This window comes from Poecilia formosa, unplaced genomic scaffold (assembly GCF_000485575.1).
Source record: "Poecilia formosa unplaced genomic scaffold, Poecilia_formosa-5.1.2 Scaffold528, whole genome shotgun sequence".
Lineage (NCBI taxonomy): Eukaryota > Metazoa > Chordata > Actinopteri > Cyprinodontiformes > Poeciliidae > Poecilia > Poecilia formosa.
In genome coordinates this window covers 117,666-136,236 of record NW_006800467.1, presented here as the reverse complement: position 1 = coordinate 136,236, position 18,571 = coordinate 117,666, and the positions used below count along the sequence as shown (strand labels likewise).

The following is an 18,571-nucleotide window of genomic DNA, read 5'->3' as shown; positions in this document are numbered from 1 at the left end:
AACCACAAACTTCAATGTATCTCAAATAATTTCATACGATAGACCAACACAAAGTAATACAGAATTATACAGAGGTAGGAAGATACATGGTTGTCAATGTTTTATGAATGAAAGCCTGAAAACTGTTACCAGCTTTTGTATTCGAAAGCCTGGAACAAGACTTTGTTCTACTTTTCATTGCAATTACAGCTGGAAGTCTTTTGAAGTCTCTTTCTCTCGTCGTCTCAAGTGTTCTAAAGCCTCTAACAAGTTTTTTCCAGGATTGTTTTATCTGAGTAGAACATCTTCTTCAGAGTATTGGCCATGTCTGCTATAAGGTATTGTGGCAAAATGCAAATGCTTCCTTTCAACTAACACTTTCATATAAGTCACACAGATTTTGTGCGGTGAGGCTCTTCTAACTGTCCAGTTGACAGATTGTTCGATTTGAGCTGCAGCTCCTCCAGAGCTCCCATGAGCTTATTTATGATCAATACTTTCCTAATCTGGCTTGTCTGGGTGGATTTCAGGTTGTGCATTCAGTTTCCATGTTGAGATTATGGATTAAACATTAACTACTGTGGTCAAAGCTGGAGCTGTTATTTTATAATCTAACACAGCTTCAAATGTCTCCACAGCTTTGACCTGTTCCTTGGTCTTCATGGGGGTTTTTATTCGCTGGTGTTCTGTATCAACACTTCAGGCCTTCACATAACAGCTGGACTTTATTTACTGTTTGTTACCTTGTGAAGGTGGTTGTTTTCAATGGGTACAATTAAGGGGAGATGAGGGTTTGAAGATGACATATGCCACAATAAGTGACATATATCATTTTCCTTTACTTTTTAATTATGTACTACTTTGTGTTTGCCTATCACATAAAATTGATGTGATTAAATGTGTAAAAGTTCAAAGCATGTTCACAATGTGTACCAGTGATTCATTTGGGTAAAATTATTTTCAGCTAAACTGTTCACAACGGAGCTTTGGTGTCTATTAGAACAAAACATCTGCTGAACCACTAAACGTTTCCCAAAATGTATTTAATAGAACAAAAAAGTGTAAGAAGCAGCAACAGACTGTAATATGAACTTATCATAAAATGTGTGATTCAAATTTACCATTTATTTTAACATAATATAAGAAATGGTTGCCTTTAAAGCTTCAATATCTACACTGCAACACATAGCACAACATAAAAAAACTACTGAAACTTATTTATCATGTTTAAAAGTATGTAAGAGAAGTTGTCAGTGGTGAGCAAACTTCTGCTAATCTGCTAAAAGTGGAGCTAATTGTTTTTTTTTTTAGCTAACTTTGAAAATGTTTAGCACACTTAGCTTTCCCAAGTCAACTTTTCAAGATAAATTCTAGGGCACTAATTTACCTCGCTGTTCAACTTCTGTGTTGAAGATTTGGTTTTTGACTGTAAACTCGTAAATAACTTACATATTTATATTCATGTTACTATTTTGAAGTGGGTGAAGAATGTTTATGCAGCAGTTTCGTTTCCTCTCCTCATGTATCTTTTTTCCCCCCAATAACTTTATTCCAAACGAGAAACATACAGTAACAAAATAATACATGTGTAAAATATATTGTTAAAATTAAATTGTTACTTAAGAGTTCTAGTCCTTCAAGGGATAGGTATCATTTGAATTTATCCTTAGCTTTTGGTAAACACTAGGCATAGTGCTTTTAGGTTAGCACAACTAGCTTTTTAGCTAGCTGTGCCCACCACTGATTTTCATAATAAATGGAGAATGTTTAATCAGTTACAGCAACTTCATTTAACAATTTAAGTTGTATCAAATTAAATAAAAGTTTTAATAGGAGTTGTACAGAAAATCTTTAACCAAGTTTAGGTTTCCTTCTGGGTAAATAAATCCGTAATTTTAAATTAGGCTGACAAAATATAAACCTCCACATATACTTTTATATAAATGTCATTATAGTAACAAAAGCTGTTGTGATGTAACAAAATGTGACACACCTTCAGTTTATATTATCTAAGCTCAAACATTGCTCTGATTTAGTGTGTTTCTTACAAAAAGCGAAGCATCAAATTGAAACAAATTTCAGGGGTTCCTGTTTCTTTGAATATCAAGCAAAGCAGCAGCAGTACCTGTGTAGCCCAAAGAGTTGTCGTCCTCAGTTTCGGAGGCAGGAGCTGCTGTTGCCCCTTCGCCGGCACCGTCCTGAGCGACTCCAGTCTCTGTCAACAATAACACCACAGGGACTGAAAAACTGGACGCATTCTGCCCACTCTCCACACCCGAGGCCCAAACCTCTAGTCCTCTGTTTCCATCGAGACAGACAGCAAAGATGCTCAGAAGTACCAGGGTCCCTTTTTGTAAAGCCAGTCTCTGGTATCCAAACACAAACATCTCCAGAAAAAAACAAAAAACAAAAACAAAACAAGCCAAACCTCTGCAATCCTTCAACTTTTCAATCAGTTTATGTATAAGAATCCTTCAGATTAAAGTGTGGATGTGGTCCTTTCTCTGTGCTCAGCGTGAGCTTGTCCTGAGTTGATCTTGTGTGGGACTCTGGGTGTTAAACAGAGTCATCTCAACCATATCAATAGCCAGAAGTGGCTGTACCCCAAAGGAGCACATAGACAGGAGGGGGGAGTGGGAGTCAGAACACACTCTATGTGATTGACAATGCCAATCTTTACGCACGCACACACACTGTGCATGCATTCACAATTCAAATACACCGATCCGGCGTTAATTGCTAATCAGCTCCTTTTGATACCGCCTTTATCTTTGTGCGTGTGCCGCCTTCAGATTGACAGGTTGAGTGTGTCAGACAGGCGGTGTGAGGGCGGGACGGTGAGGAGGGGCCCGGGGGCGATAAAGAAAGGGCCACGAGGGTCTGGGTGTGTGCTGCTCATCGAGGACACAGGAGGCCAACTGTGCCCTTATGATGGCTCCGCGTGAAATAAATCAGACTGAGCCGTGCCCATTCTCATTGTGTACCACTGACAGCGGGTTAATATGGGGCTGGGCAGTTAGGGTGGGGAGATAAGAGGAATCTTAATCAGCTAGCCCCTTCGGCTGAGTGACTGGCAGTCTGTCGGAAGTATCTGTTTCCTAAATGAGATCTGGGTTCGCTGTGGATGGGCAGCAGACAGCCAGACAGAATTGTTCAGTGGAGAGTACTTTAGATTGCTAAAGTGTGAAGAGGAAGGTGACCTGTCATTTTACTGGCTCCTGCCACCATTAGAAAATTGACAATAAGAGCGGAGCAGGTTTTCTTAAGCACAAAGACAACATAAAAACAGTAATAATAGTAAGAAGCCAAAAAAAAACAAAAAAAAAACTAATCTCCCATGCTGTGATTATGTTGTCTGTGTGCCTGTAAGTGCTGCAATTAAACTGACATTAAAACAGCTGCATGTCGAGCAAAACTTATTATCTAGCTCCTCTCATGTAATCTGTTTACCCACAGAGCAGTATCTGACTGGCATCACTGCAGGAGGCCAGAGACTGAGAATCACACAGATACATGTGCAGGTTTAAGGAATAGCTCAGGATCTTTCCTGAAAAGGTTATGAGCAGCTTATAATTGTACATTACCTTCAGTAAATCCTTCCCTTGGGACATAAATTTAGCTTGAATCCAAATTAGCTTGTCTTAAACTGAAGCTAACAATTAGCCAGAGAGAGGCCAAGGCAAAAGCAAACCAATGAAATCTTAAAAGAGTAAATAGGAGTTCAATCCAAACAAATGTTTACTGAAATTAGTTATATATTTGAATTGGACAGATATGTATAAAGAAAAAAAAACAGAGGGCTAGTTGGTCCTGCTAAAGACTAACTGCTAACACAACTTGAAGCTAAAAATGTTACAGCGCTTCCGGCTAATGCCAATAATCAACGAAGATGAGATTGGATTCATTTTAATATGGTTTGCTTTGGTGTCGGCACAACTCCCACTGGCAGCTAGCTTTAGCTTGAGCAACAAGCTAATTTGAATTCATACCAAATTAAGGCACTGAAAGAGTTAGCTACAGCAGGTTAAATATGACCAGCTATACAAACTCCTAAGATTTGTGAACTATTCCTTTAATGAATATGACATGAACAATGTGATGGTTCACACATGAGATGGTAACATGCTTGACATCTTTAACACAGACACGCACATCAGCAATGACATTCATCTTCTGACACCAATGGCTCAACAGAACCATTTGTCAGTGGTTTTAGTGTCTGTAGTTTGTTGGGACAAAAACAGACAACATATTTGTCAAAATAATATTCAACAATGAATAGCAATAAAATGAAAAGTTTGATTTGCTTTTTGGTTAGTTGCTTTCAGCATCATTTCTATTTGATTTTTCTCATTTTTCATTTGTATCAAATTGTCTAATATTTTTTTTCACCTGTTCATTGCCTTCTAATGCAATTCCGCTTGATTCTCATCTCCCTTCAGAGTTTGGTCTGGGATTTCTACCTTTCTCCAGCTCAATGGCAGAAATCCCAGGGCAATCAACAAACAAAAGGAGAACTTATGAATGATGACGTTGATTTTCTGTACTGTTGCGGTAGAAAGGGAACTCAGGCATTCAGTCCATGTTGGCAACGTTTCCAAATATTGATTTAATATTAATAGCTTACATGCATTACAGTCTAATATTAGCAATCAGGTAAAATGTCAAACTTCAACAGAGTCCACTCCTCTAGCAATCTATCGTTTGTCAATAGTCTAAGTGAAGTGTAGAACAAGGGGCTGGTCTTTACCAAGTTAGAAATTGTATGCATTTGAGGAAAATTATGACATTTTCCAACAATTCCTCAAATTTTCTTTGTACTTTGTGATTTATTAAACAGTTTATCAAGAATTTTTTTTTATTTTTTATTTTTTCATAAGAAATGTTGTATACTGTTTGCACAGCAGCCTCATCAGCTGTCTTCATGTGAACTCTGATTTCCCTGTGGTCTGCAGTCAGCAGGCCAATTAGAGACCACTTCAGAGTTCATTAACAGGTGGCGTACCCAGCTGCCCCGGGGGCGTCAGGACAACCAAGGACCATGGTGTTACCTCAATATTTCCTCTCCAGCCTCAAGAACTCACCCAATATCAGGGTCCCCTGCTGGTTAATTAGTGTGACACATGTGCAAATAAGTGACTACTTATAGAGGAGATACAATAGCAGGCTTGGCCCCATTCTTCGTCCTCCTGCTCCCCAGAGTCTCCCCTCAGACATGAGAGAGTGTCATACCTCCCAGCCCCCTCACCCTTCCAATCATGAGTCTTTCTATAGTCACAGAAAAATTCACAGTGCGCTGTGTTTTTACAGTGTACAGCAGTTGGATCAGGTTGAAAGTGGCTTTTTGGAGAAACTGAGACTGTCTAAATCAAGCAAGCAATTAACAGATTGAATCTGGTATGATAAAACAAACAAAAAAAATAAATAAAAACAATTACTGATTATGTAGTAATTAATGTTTAGGATATGAAAGGAGAATATGACAAGGTTAGGTTGTTTTGCTGTAATCTTGTTAAAGGCAGCGTCATCGTGACCCAGGCGGCACATAAAGAAGATGGATGAGTCTGAAATGGTGACATTGGGGATACAGACGCCAGAGCCTGTTAACAAATCCGTCTGATTATTCACTGCAGGACAAGCGTCCTTTCACACACTCTGATCAAGAGGTGAGAGACCTTGAACATTTCCAGAGATCCAGAGAGAATGGATTTCCTGGAAAATGTGCTCATTTAACACCAGTTTTACGATCTGCCATCAAGAGAAAAACAACTAGCAGGATTGCTTACTCAGATTAAACAAATTTAGATCTTTTATTTGCTATTTTCACCTCGACACATAAAACTGTAAGGCTCGCAAAGATAATTAAATGCTGAACACTTTAGCATTGTGTTGGATGGACAAAAATGGAACACAGATTGGAGGGTCTGCTTCATGTGTTTTCATAACTCCATTGCATTCATTTACATTTTGATTAGATTCTTTTTTACTTATTTTTTTCCTTGCATGACTAATGGGGGTTTTATTCAGTCCTCCTAATAGTACTTATACACCCAATAAGCACTTAGTGCATGAAGTAGCACGAAGACGAAGCTTAAAAACCTGGTTGTGTCTGTAACCTCTAAAATAAATCCAACCTAACATATTTAGTGCCAACAGACAAAATTCATGTGTGATATTTAGATTTTAGTTGACATACATGGTTACTGCTATGTCAGTGAGGATAGGGTGTACTTGACAAACATAAATTTAAATCATAAATATGTATACATTCTATTAATATCCACACAGCAACAGAAAAACATTGCACAGTAATTTGCACAGTGCCTCATCAGGTTAGGGCCTTAAGTTCTCGGATAATTGAAAGGATGATTTAAAAATGTTTTGTTTTTATGGCTGCAGAGAGAATAACAGCAACTCAAGTGAAAAAATAAGTGCAAATCGCTCCTATCCGCTGTTTGTATCAGCATATATATAATTTAATCTGCTTCTTGAAGAAACATTTTGCACAATACTAGTAAAAACAATGAGATGTCATCGCTTGCTTCTATGTTTTTCCAAAACTTTAACTTCTCTATCCCATTCGCTGCTGTGTAGCACCACTTTTATTTTTACTTAATTCTCTTATGTAGTTGTGGTTAGGAACAAAACAAAACAAAAAAAGACCTGATAAAAAAGAATCAAGTTACAGGTCTAAAATAAATGTAATAAAATACATCTTACAAATTATATACAGTGAATCATATGATTGTCAGCAAAACGTGAGGCAGAGAATATAGATGTAGATGTGGCACACATCTAAATAAATAAATGTAAATAATTATTTAAATGTAAAGATTTAAACATGGCAGATTCAACATAAAGCGTTGTCTTACCTACACTACCCCATGTATCACATGCAGCTCAACTGGTTGCCACATTAAATCACATAGAAAACATTACTGCAGATCAATCCAAAATATCGACAGTATCGGTACTAAGTCGATATCAGAATCGAATCAATATTAGCGTGGTAAGATCAATACATTGGCTTCAGATTTGATCTTGATTTATTTTTTGTCTTCAACTCTCAACAACCAAAAAAAAAGATTTTGTTTTGATTTGCGCTCAATTAATAATTTTTTTAGGGTAATCATGTTAACAGGTTATTAAAGTATTTTGTAGATACCTATAAACTTTTTCAAAATATTGTTTTAGATGTGAACAAAATAATCCAAAGGAAAAACTACAAAAAATCCTTAAGGTCATAAGTTTGATGATATATCAGACTTAATAAAAAGTATTGGTATCAGTGATTGGATCTACTCCAAAATCTGCTTTATTGGCCACCTTTATATTGCAAATCAAGTTTTTTTTTAGAAATTACCATAAGCTTTGCTGAGGAATACTCTTTAGTCCGTTGCAGCCATCATGTTTTCATTGGCTGATTAAAATTTTAGCCTTGTCTGACAAAGCGCCGTATTTAGACAAGTCAGTTCTCCAGTGTGAACTGAAATAGATAGTGTTACCAACAGCTGATATTTTTCACATAATCCTCCAATGTCCTTTTCCAGTCAAAGTTTCATAACTCCAGCTGGAGGGATCATCAGTGAAATAACAAGCAGTTCTTCAGTTTGATCAGACTTGCCAATTTGAGAGTGAATGCATTTGCACAGATTCTGGTGTTGACAGCTACATTGCACTTTTGTGTGTTTAATCTCTTCCCAAACATTATCTCGTTGGTTACAAAACCCACAGTAAATACAGGTACGTCATTCCTCGGGGGTTGGAATGTGATTCATCTTTGAATGGTTGATTGGTTTTTGTGGTTAAATAAAAGTGCAAATGTTCAGGGGAGTTAGCGGGGTGACGGGTGGATGAGGGAAAAAAAGTGTCAATTTGCATGATGATAGATCTGCTTGGAGGGAGATCAGCAGCCAACCACAAAAAGAAAAACAGTGAGACAGCTTCAGGACAAATTGTGCTGATTGGCTGTGAGGGCGCTAAATATTGCATGGTTGCTAGAGTGAACTTCTGTGCAGTCTGTCACTGCCGTGTAAGCAGCTCGCACCATGACTGCCGCAGCTGCTTTCAGTGCAGTTTTATCCCCACTGAGCACTGTGAAGTGGGAGAACGTCTGAGAAGTTTCCAATAATGTGATGTTTCTACAGCTTTTCATCATGTAATGTGTTTTAATATTCACTCAGAACTTAGCTTCTCATGTTTGTTTCGAAACAGCCATCTTGAACAAGTTCAAAGCCTACGAAGCGTCGGTACCGATCGCCAATATGCTGAAGACATAATGCTTTTTGTTCAAAGCTCAAGAAGCAAACTGGAAAGTAAAGAGACGAGGAAAATGATAATTAAACTTAAAAAATAACAATAATAAAAAAATTATTGTAATATAGTTTTGCCTTATTTTAAAGGCAAAATCAATTTGTCTTATTTCAAATTGGTCTAGACCAAAAATAACTTTTTTTGCAGCGATGAAGCTATGGTACATTATAGGTTTATATAGTTTTTGTGTGTTAAAAAAAATACATATTTTTCAAAATAAATGCATTGTTTAATAAGTAAGTTTAAAAAAGTAAAGCAAAGAAAAAAAAGTTATGGCTTCTTCTGAAATGTCACTTTAAGATTTCTGGAATTAGGTTGTATTAAAAGTCATAAGCAAGTTATTTTAGTAGTTAGCTTACTTATTAGTTTGCATGTTTATTGTGTCAAGGTTTGCTCTTGTATCTGATGATTAGAGTCGTGACTCAGAGCCAGATTGTCTAAGTCCTCAGCCCAGCAGCTGACAGACTTCTGACCTTCTATGACTTCCTCTTGCTCTGAAATCTGCTTCGTCCAAATGTTTCATACAAGAGTCATGATATTTATGTAGGCTGTTTGAGTCAGTGATGGCTGTTGGCACTTGAATTTTTTTTAATAATCAAGAGATAGAATATTCTGTAAGGGAAACTGTATGTCTGCAAAATGCTGAAATAAAAAGCAAGTCATATCAATGTTACAGAATAATAATGCCAAGTTATAGGTAACCTATTCATTCTATTTTACCTTCTCTATTTGGCATGTGCACTAAACAAAAACACTCAGTGAAAACCAGAGCCCACAAAGTCTATGGAGGCGTTTTGGATGAAAATTTAAACTGTTTTTAAAGGTGAGTTTTCAAGCAGAAACATAAAGTCCAAATTCAAGTGCAGATGCGCATATATAAAGAGGCTGTTGACTAGAGTCATTTGACGTGTTTCCAATCAATAAGGTGCATAAAAATGAAGTCTATGGAAACAGAGACAAAAGAAGAAATGTAAAAGAAAAGTGGAAATTTTAAGTTGAGACACATCTGTGATTAATTGTCTGCAAGTGAGCGAGAGAGAGCAACATTTTCAGCACATGCTAATAAGGCTGAGGCTGAAGAAAACAATGTTGCTCCTTTTTTTAATGTCTTAAGCTTCCAATGTGTTAATCTCAGACTGTATGTTCTCTTGAAAATACACACAGAGAACATTATTTTTGTGATCCTTGTTAAAATGGATAATGACGCTGTAATAATTTTTTCCTTGTTGCAAAATAGTTGAACTCTGTTTCAATATGTGCTCTCATGAAGCACAGCATCACTTTAACTCCTTCCATAAATAATTTATGACTCCTCACAAAAAAGAGCAGGTGTTTCTTAAAGAGACAGAGGTCCAATTTTACCATTAAATTTTCAAATTTCTTTTTAGCTTTTTATATATACAGCATTTTTGTATCAACTGAAGGTGACACAGTTGCTTGATTGTGCTATAAAATGTCACTACGTGCCTGGAAAATACATAATAATGCTCCTTTAATAGCTGTGTATAATTCCCTGTTTGCCAGTGGCCTTAGATAATGTGAATGCCTCACGGCTGTTTGTGGCATTATTTTGTGTCAAGGTAATTGATGGGAATTTTTAATTCAAGATCAAAAAGGAGCAAAAGATCAAACTTTGATGTTATGACAGACCTTTCAGCTCCGACTACGCACGCCTATTAATCTGTTCTTAGCTGTGTTATGGTGAAAACAAGGAGAGGAAACACAATGATGCATCATGCTCTGGAATAATGTTTCCTGAATAGTTCCTGCTGCTGACATGCAATTACCTCTCCTTAGCTATTGAAGAACATTGGTTAGCACTTTTTCTTCATCATGTACCTTGTAGCATTGCCTATCTCACATACAGAAGCTTTAGCAGTATTTTCAAAGTAAGGATTATTTTAAATTTGCCCGTGATTGCCGCTGTTACAGTTCAGTCACCATCTGATCTGAAGCTCAGCAATCTGAACAAACAACAAGCGCTATCTGTTGTCAGCAGCCTCACGTTCCCGGCTGTATGAGTAAACACTCGTTCCATCACGGATCGGTGCTCATCAGAGAGAAACGGGTATGGTAATTTGCTAAACCATTCACAGCCCAATGACAGAGCGCAGATAAACCGACTTATGCACCCCAGTGGGCAGAGTTCTGATTAGAAGACATGAAAATAGAGCTCTGGGACGCGAAGACGAGCGGTAAGAGCACTGCAGGCATGCAGCCAGCATCTCTTCAGACTCGAAAATCAGATAAAGCACAAGCAGGTTCGGTAGCAGAGTTGGGATTCTGGTTGCTGTCATTTAGAGATATGCAAAAGAGTCGGTGAGACCACAATGACTAACACGAAAGGTCTTGCTCGTTTTGTAGTAACTTGTTGCAGATGTAGGAGTCAGTCGTAGTGTGGCAAGGGTTTGATTTTGGCCTACGTCTCATTGGACTGTAACTCCCAGGCAGTTTTCAAGTGACTCCACCGCTCTTTGGTTGATAAATCCAAGGGATCACTGTTTCAAACACCACATAGGTCATTGGAAAGGAATTTAGGAGAAGTAGTTTTTAAGCCATGCGAGATTAGACCCATTCATAGTCTTGACGGGGAGCCGTTGGCATTGACAGGAAAGTTGTGCTGTGTAAAAAGAAAGACAAACGATCTGTTAAAATGTCAAGCGAGGAAATTCATTAGGTTGTCAAAAGCAAAATGGTCTCGTTGGAGGAAAATGCAGACATTTCACCTGAGGCAGGTGTTCGAGTCAAAATGCTTAAAGATGAAGTCTGGATTAAGATTTACTATGTCATAACAGATTGTCCGCTGTGTCTGACAGGTTAAGCCATTCATTTTACTTGTGGAATTCAAATGGGTGTTCAGCAGTTTTGATGTAAAGGGAAAAACAAAAACAACAAAAAAGCGTACATCTTCCCGCAAAAGGAGGTAACTACTTTATGTTGCGCAACTTAAAATATGTCCTCAAAAACACCTACAATATTCTTTTTTCTGCGATTCATCAAACCATTACCTCATTAAATCAAAGCTTGTTTCCACCTGAGAACTCGCCCCATGGCGACTAGATGACGACATAATTACAGGCTGTAAGAAATTCACAGTTTTATTACACATTTACAAAAACTACCTAGAGAATTTTTACAATTATGAATCAAGCACATACATATGCAGTGCTGGTAAGAACTTTATATGCACTTGTCATGAACATAAATGCTGATTAAAAAAAAAATAAAAAAATAAAACATTTTCTTTCCCAAGAAAAAAAAGGATAAAATAAAAAGGATTTAAAAAAAAGAATTAGGTGGATATTTAACTACTCCTCCAATCAGAACTGGATCCTCTACTTTAAGGTCTTGGACCTCGCTTTTTAAAGATTGTCCGCAAAATTTTATTTGGATTGAGGTCAGGGCTCTGGGGTGGCCATTCAGGAAACGCAATGCAATTCTTCCAAAACCAGTGTCGATATGTTTTTTTGGGAACACCCAGTTGCTTCTGACAGTCAGAGGTCTGATCCAAGTCATTACGCTCATGCCAAGGAAAATCAGTCCTAATGTTTAAGAACAACACACCAACCTCAAAGGTTCATAAATTGGAAAATCCTAGAAATGCCAATGTATGCCTCCAGAGTGACGCAAGTTTATTATTATTATGAACTTGGAGAAGGCAGACTGAGAAAGCAGCACTGTTAAAAAAATAAACAACTTTAAGCCTGAGTACAATGTGCAGCTGCTAAATGGGTGAAAGCTGGACACAGCTGGGTGTTCACATGACTAGACACAAAGCAATCTCTGAATGGATATAACAAGGCTGGAATGTCCTGTTGAAAAGTTGTGAACTATGCTAAAAAACTGCGTCAGAGCCCGAAGTCAATCCATTGCAAATTATTTCATGATTAATGATAAGTTGACTGGTCAAACATCTGACTGGCTTTATGATGGCTGCCCCTGCTGCACACACAACAAACAAAAGATCTGAATGTGAACTCCTTGCTATTATTGACTGTTCAGAGCTAAATTATTTGCATGTTGTTACACACAGCTGTCAGTTCTGCTACTGATTAATCATTTTACTTATGCATATCATATTATACATATCTTCTTCCTTGCCATAACTTTATTTGGTAATATGGAGCAGATTCATTTATTTTTGGTTTACCAAATACCTTGAAGCTACTTCACCAAAAAAATTAAGTGAGACCTATGAGAGTTACTTAGTGTGAAATCACATCAGCACTGTTAGTCCGCTTTAATCAAACTCTAGTAGTCAGTGTGGTGAAGTGTGAATGTGCAATAAAACTCTGACATGGACCAAAAGACCAAACTCTGGTCCGCTTACAAACCAAGGACTCAGTTCAGTTGAAGTGAATGCTGATGGGGTTCGGTTGCAAATGTGAATATCAAGTGGACTGGAGACGGTTCCAAAAGCAGGAAGTGGACAATAATTCAGGGAATTATGCATGGTTACAACCCAAAGAAATGGTCTTTTTACCAAAGACTAAAGAGACTAAAGAGAAATCCTACAATCATTGAAATCTGGCACTACTGCCTTTTTTTACATTTTGTGAAGAAAGTTGCGCTCAGTGTCTTCTTTAAAACTTTTCATGTTGTTTTTTTCAATGTCTCTTGGTTCAGCGCCTCCACAGAAGAGGGGGAGAACAGGTTTTTCAAAGGGCTTGGTTCATTTGACAATATTGTAGTGTGAAAGTGAACCGCATCAGCTGAAAATGTAACAAGTTTGGTCCTCAACCAAACTAAGTCTACCGAACTGTCAGATGGGAAAACACCTTCAGTTAGGTCACCCCATGTTTTTTGACTGGAATAATATTCTTTAAAATCTTCATTAGTTTCTCTTACTGCTGGTTGTCCATGGCAACGCTACAGATGGCAACACATTTGTTTCACTGAACATTGCTGGATATATATTTATATATGAGCCTGAATTATTTAGAGTGCATGTGGAGTGCAATAAAAAAACACAATTAATTCAAATTTGTGCACCTAAAATGTATTCATCTTGTGCTATTATTCCACCCTGGAAAAAGATCAGTTGAAATGCATGATTAACAGCCCAAAATAAGCTATTCATGCATACGATGTGCACACTTGAATTTTTGACCAGTGCTGCATCTATTCTACCCCCTTAGTTATTACATTTCCCATTCTTATTATAATTATTATTCATTCATGTCAAAGAAACCAAAGCAGTTTGCATGGACATTGCATCAACAAAAGCTTCTTGGAAAGAAAATGTGCAATTTTCCTCTAGATGTCAACCCACAGCAATTGAATTAAACAGAAAAAGATGAACTTTTGTATGTGCTTCTTAGCTACAAGAAGCAAAGCTCTTTATAGTATTAGAATTATTTTGTTGCTTCATCATACAAAAAGCAGTATTATGTGTTCAGTGTTAAATAAACCCCGCAGAGGAAAGCCTCAGGCCCGGCTTTTGATGACTTTGCTGGCTGGAAAGAAGTGGTGTCACATGACACATGGGAACGCCGAGACACCGGAGGGCCAGAGGCTGTGAGGAGAAGGTCGTAAATTCACAAAGGTGAGAAATGCAGTGAGGGACGAGGTGCAACTCTCCACACCTTCTGTCTAGGCATCGCACAGCTTTCCGTTCTGTCAGGTCTGCACCGAAGGCACTGTCCAACAGTGCCTTCATGTGGTCTGCAGCAATTTCTAAACTCTTTTGCTATTTCCAACTCACAGTAATGTTACAAAAATATGTCTGAGGTTTAAAATATATAAATATAAAAAACTATTTGGAATCAGATTGTTCAATTGAAGCTAGAACTCTAAATAACACAATGACTGTAAGGTAGTTATTCCTTGGAATGCTGAATTGTAATATTTTCAAGTTCAGCAACAGTTCCAGTGCTATGTTACAAACTATTCACACAGTTTGTAACATAGAAAATGCAAACTTCAACATCTTTTACTGGGATTTCTGTTGAGCATAAAGTAACCCATAACTCTAAGGTGAAAGATAACACATACCTGGTTTTCAAATGGCTTTTTTTTTATCTGAAAAATGCATCATGCACTTAGGAGCGTTGGACTGCGAAGTAGTTTGTATGATGAGCTACATTTTTGTATGTTTTCGATATGGGAACAATATACTGTGATATAAAGTAAAAATAGTCAGTTTTACATCATAACCCCCCTTTTATCTACAAGTCAATCAGGAAGACCAAGAAGCATGCCTGACATGTCAGGGAGGAGGCTGAGGAGTAAAAGTTGACCAACATACAATGCTTCTCAGATCAAATGGACTTTGGAAGATTGTGCTGTTTGTCTGCTCTCACTGTGTACCACAGCCTCCTGCGGCTCCTGCAGCTGTCTTTACTTTATATCACATCGCTCTGTCACACTCGTCCGGTAATCCTATACAGTCTAGACCTTCCAACTAATCGGGAGGTGCAAAGAACATGCTTAGATTACAGAACAAAACCAAGCTAGACCATCATGTTCACGTTCCTTATTGTCATGATTATGTGGTACTTTGTGTTTGTCACGTAAAATCCCAATAAACACTGACAGAGGCTGGTGTTGCAGTGTTGATAAATGTGAAAAACAGTCCAGGCTATAAATATTTTTGCATGAAAACTGAAATGTTTGTGAATGTTCTCCCAGCTGTATAGGGATGTTGACTTACAGATCCTCTCCATGGATGTCTAACCACTGATGCAGCTGGATTGTTTTCACACTAAGGTCTAACTGCCTCTTCTGCATCAATCCAGACAGCAGAGCACAACAGAAATAGACAATGAGGTGATTTATTTTGTTGTTGTTTTTAAACCTTCCTTTGGTTTCAGGTTGGATGAAAAGCATTAAAAAAACCTTTGCACAGTGTTTGCTTCATGCAATAAAATCTAGTTGTTGAACAATTAAGCAAGCAAAGCAAGAATCCTGCTGACACATGCTGACCTTGCTCATAAATCTCCACCTTTTTAAGTGCTATGAACCCTCAGGTCAGCAAAATTATGGAAACATGGCAACAGAAATGGCAGAGTGACTTCAGCATCAAGTTATTCTGCTCACCAGAGGTGTGAGGTCTTGCCTATAATTACCACCTCATCAGTGGAGTGAAGGGAAAGCAGACCCAGACAGATGTTTGTCTGGGATGGTAAAGCTAGCTTTTAGCTGTGGTTGGATGGTGAGGCTTTGCTGCTTCAGCTCGGCAGACGGTCTGTCTGAGGATGCGTTTGGATTTTCCCTGCTTTGGCTTTCCTGAAGAATTTCAGAAAGTATCTTCAGACATCTGCCTTGCATTTTAATGCTGCTGGTAGATACTCTGCTTTTGGTAAATAAAGAAATGCCTTGTGTTTCTTTCTGAGAAACCAATGCATGTACAGTTTGATCATCAGTGCTAAGTCAAAATTGTCCACCTGAGATACAACATGTACCACACCTATATGAGCCAAAACTACAGAATTGATCTGGGTTTTACACAAATGTAGCAGAAGTGACCCAGTGATACAGTTACTTAATCTAATGCTATACTGTGCAGACATTCTGTCTGCACTGATGAAGATTTACTAACTTCCCCACGCTGAACACTTCAAGTTAGTATAACTGATGGTAGGCCAACCTATTTTCTGATTAATTTGTCTTATTATCTGCTCTCTTAAGGGCTTTCAGAGGTTGTGAATAGAAAATTAACTTCCATCTCCAGATTTGCAGGAGCTCAATTATTTAAAAAAAGGTATGAAATTGTGACGTGACGCAAACAACAGTAATGCCTTGTTGTACCTTCTACAAGGCTGTAAATTTTATGCTTTAAATCCCAAAATATATGAACCAAACAAAACAAGTGAACCCTTATGTTCAATAGATGTCACAGAACTTCATGTTTCACAAACTGCACTTTATTACTTAATGCTTACATTGGTATGCTGGCATACGTGCCAAGCTGAGAAGAAGAGCGACAACAGATTTAGATGACAAAAGCTGTGAACAGCAACTTCTGGTACCACTTCATAATAAGGCTCCCTTTATAAATGACTAATAAATAGTTTAGAGATGTGTTGTTAACTTATAAACACTTGAGTGTCTCTCAGGCATTAATTAGGAGTGAGAAAGGGACAAAGCTGACTAGTTTCTTTGCAAATAGTGAGCAAAATCTGTTTTCCTATACACCTTTGTTGTTAAATTAAACATTTCTAACTAAGTCACTACCTTGTGATAAGTCTCATATCATTATAATACTGCTCCCTTTGACGGTTGTGAATGTTTATGTTGGAATAAAAGAGTACAATATTATATGCTAAAGAATTTTGGTTAACAAATGTTCAATTGTGATTACAGGATAGTAAATTTATCTGAACTGTTTGATTTAGAAACTATGTGACATATACATGTAAATGATTTTGCCTCACTATTCTGGCACGAAACTGGCCAGTTTTGTCTCTTTCTTGCCCATATTAAATGGATAATAAACACCTTTTAATGACTTGTAAAGAGCTTATAGATTAATTAATAACATCACTTTAAACTTTGCATTTTCAATTATTACGGAAATTGAAGCGCTCCAATTACTTCTCCACCTCTTCCCCTTACATGACTGGCTGGCTGACCTTCCCAAGTCTTATCCCTGACCTTGTATGACAAGTGATAATTGAGATTTGCAACTAATTAAAAAGATAATCATACTTCCAAGAACCTTGAAAAGAAAAACTGCCAAAGGTTGAGACACACAAGCAAACATAAAATATGAGTCTATCTCTGTTCTTTAGCATTTCTAACCATTAATTGGGTGAAAGAGAATAATGACAGTGTACCTTTTTTTAAAAATTCAATATTGGAATTAAAACAAAACAATAAAGAGAAAAAGTAAGATCTCGAAGCTGGAAGAAAGATTTAGACCTCATACTCGGGGCCTATTTAAAGTATCATGCATTCCTTACATACAGTGAGGCATCTGTAATAATTGTTCTACATGCTTGTGAGCTTCTCTTGGTTTGGCCTGGGTTTCTGATGACTGACTGTGGTTAAGGCTGTCTGTCCTCTGACCCAAACCACATGATGCTCATTAGTAATCATTCCTTCCCTTAAACCACATCAGACTTTTGTGTCACTGTTGCCATCTGATGGACGTAACAGTTAATATCCCGATGAAATAAATTGCTTAACTGTGTGCTGCACAAAAAACAGAAAACATAAAAGTTGAGTTATTGTTTATACCGGTGCGTTGATAAGAAGATATAGACAGAGTAGATGAATTTATATTTTGCATAAAAAAACAAACCTTTTATACACTGTTAACATGTAAAACTTCTGCATATGAGAAGCAGCGAGTCATTTTCATGTGGAAACTCCTGAGCAAACCAGCTGTAAATCTTATAATCCACCTCATCCATCACTGTAACAAGGCTAGTTCAGGACAAACAAAACCTCCTGTGGGGGAATGATTGTAGTCGAATACTTGGTTTTGCACATAAAAATTTGGCCTTATATTTTTTTAATGCATTAATACTATAATTTTTAATGTATGAATGACGAATTATGATGTAATTTTGAGTGCGGTTAGCATCTGTTGGGAAAATCACTTCTAGCTCACTCTTGAGCCGACTGCTTCAGTGAAAAGATCTTGTAAAAGTGAGGCGGGCGACGTATGGGCAGGAAGGAAAAGGCTTTTAGAGAAAAGGCAGAAAATGGAAGTTCATCATTGATTAAATATCCACATTCATACATTTCTATGAAAACAAAGTATGTTTGTGCTTAAATCTGCAGCAGGTAAAGTTTAAAACATATTGTTCTATATTTTCGTTAAAACTGTGTGCTTACAGTTTAATATGAAACATAATTTGTAACATCAGGTTCCTCTGCCTCCTCCTTGTGGTCCTGATGCTATCTGCAGAAACACACCAATCCCAATCAGAAACAACCAATCAAAGCCAGGAGGAGGAAGGTCTTAGCGCTGTCAATCATACTTGTGTACATGTCGATCAATATGCTAATGGAACAGAAACAATTTACTGTTACTGGAAAACTTTATCTGCCGTTATTGGTGGCCATGCTAACTAGACTTAGCATCCAAGGTGAACCATCTGTTGTGGTGAACCAAAGAGCAAAGGGGAGTGTGTGAGCAGCAAATATACAAGTCTTATTGACAGCGCTAAGACCCGGTAAATTTATCTCAACCATTAGCACAGCTGCAGCACGTACATGAGTGTTATTGACAGCGCTAAGACCCTCCTCCTGGTTGTTTCTGAAGTGTGAAAAGCAAAGTTCTCCATCCATCCATCCATCCATCCATCCATCCATCCATCCATCCATCCAT

General features: G+C 37.6%; 1 protein-coding gene across 3 annotated transcripts in view; it reads right to left on the bottom strand.

Moving 5' to 3' along the window:
- LOC103129234 (roundabout homolog 2-like) overlaps positions 1–18,571 on the bottom strand; it is a 187,102-nt gene that overhangs the window by 60,777 nt on the left and 107,754 nt on the right. For 2 of the 3 annotated variants that reach the window (XM_016664915.1, XM_016664913.1), the window contains one exon: positions 2,105–2,194. The exons of the other annotated variant lie outside the window; for it this stretch is intronic. In XM_016664915.1, coding sequence (XP_016520401.1) covers positions 2,105–2,194 — 90 coding nt within the window. The remainder of the gene's footprint in view (positions 1–2,104; positions 2,195–18,571) is intronic. 3 annotated transcript variants of the gene reach the window in all.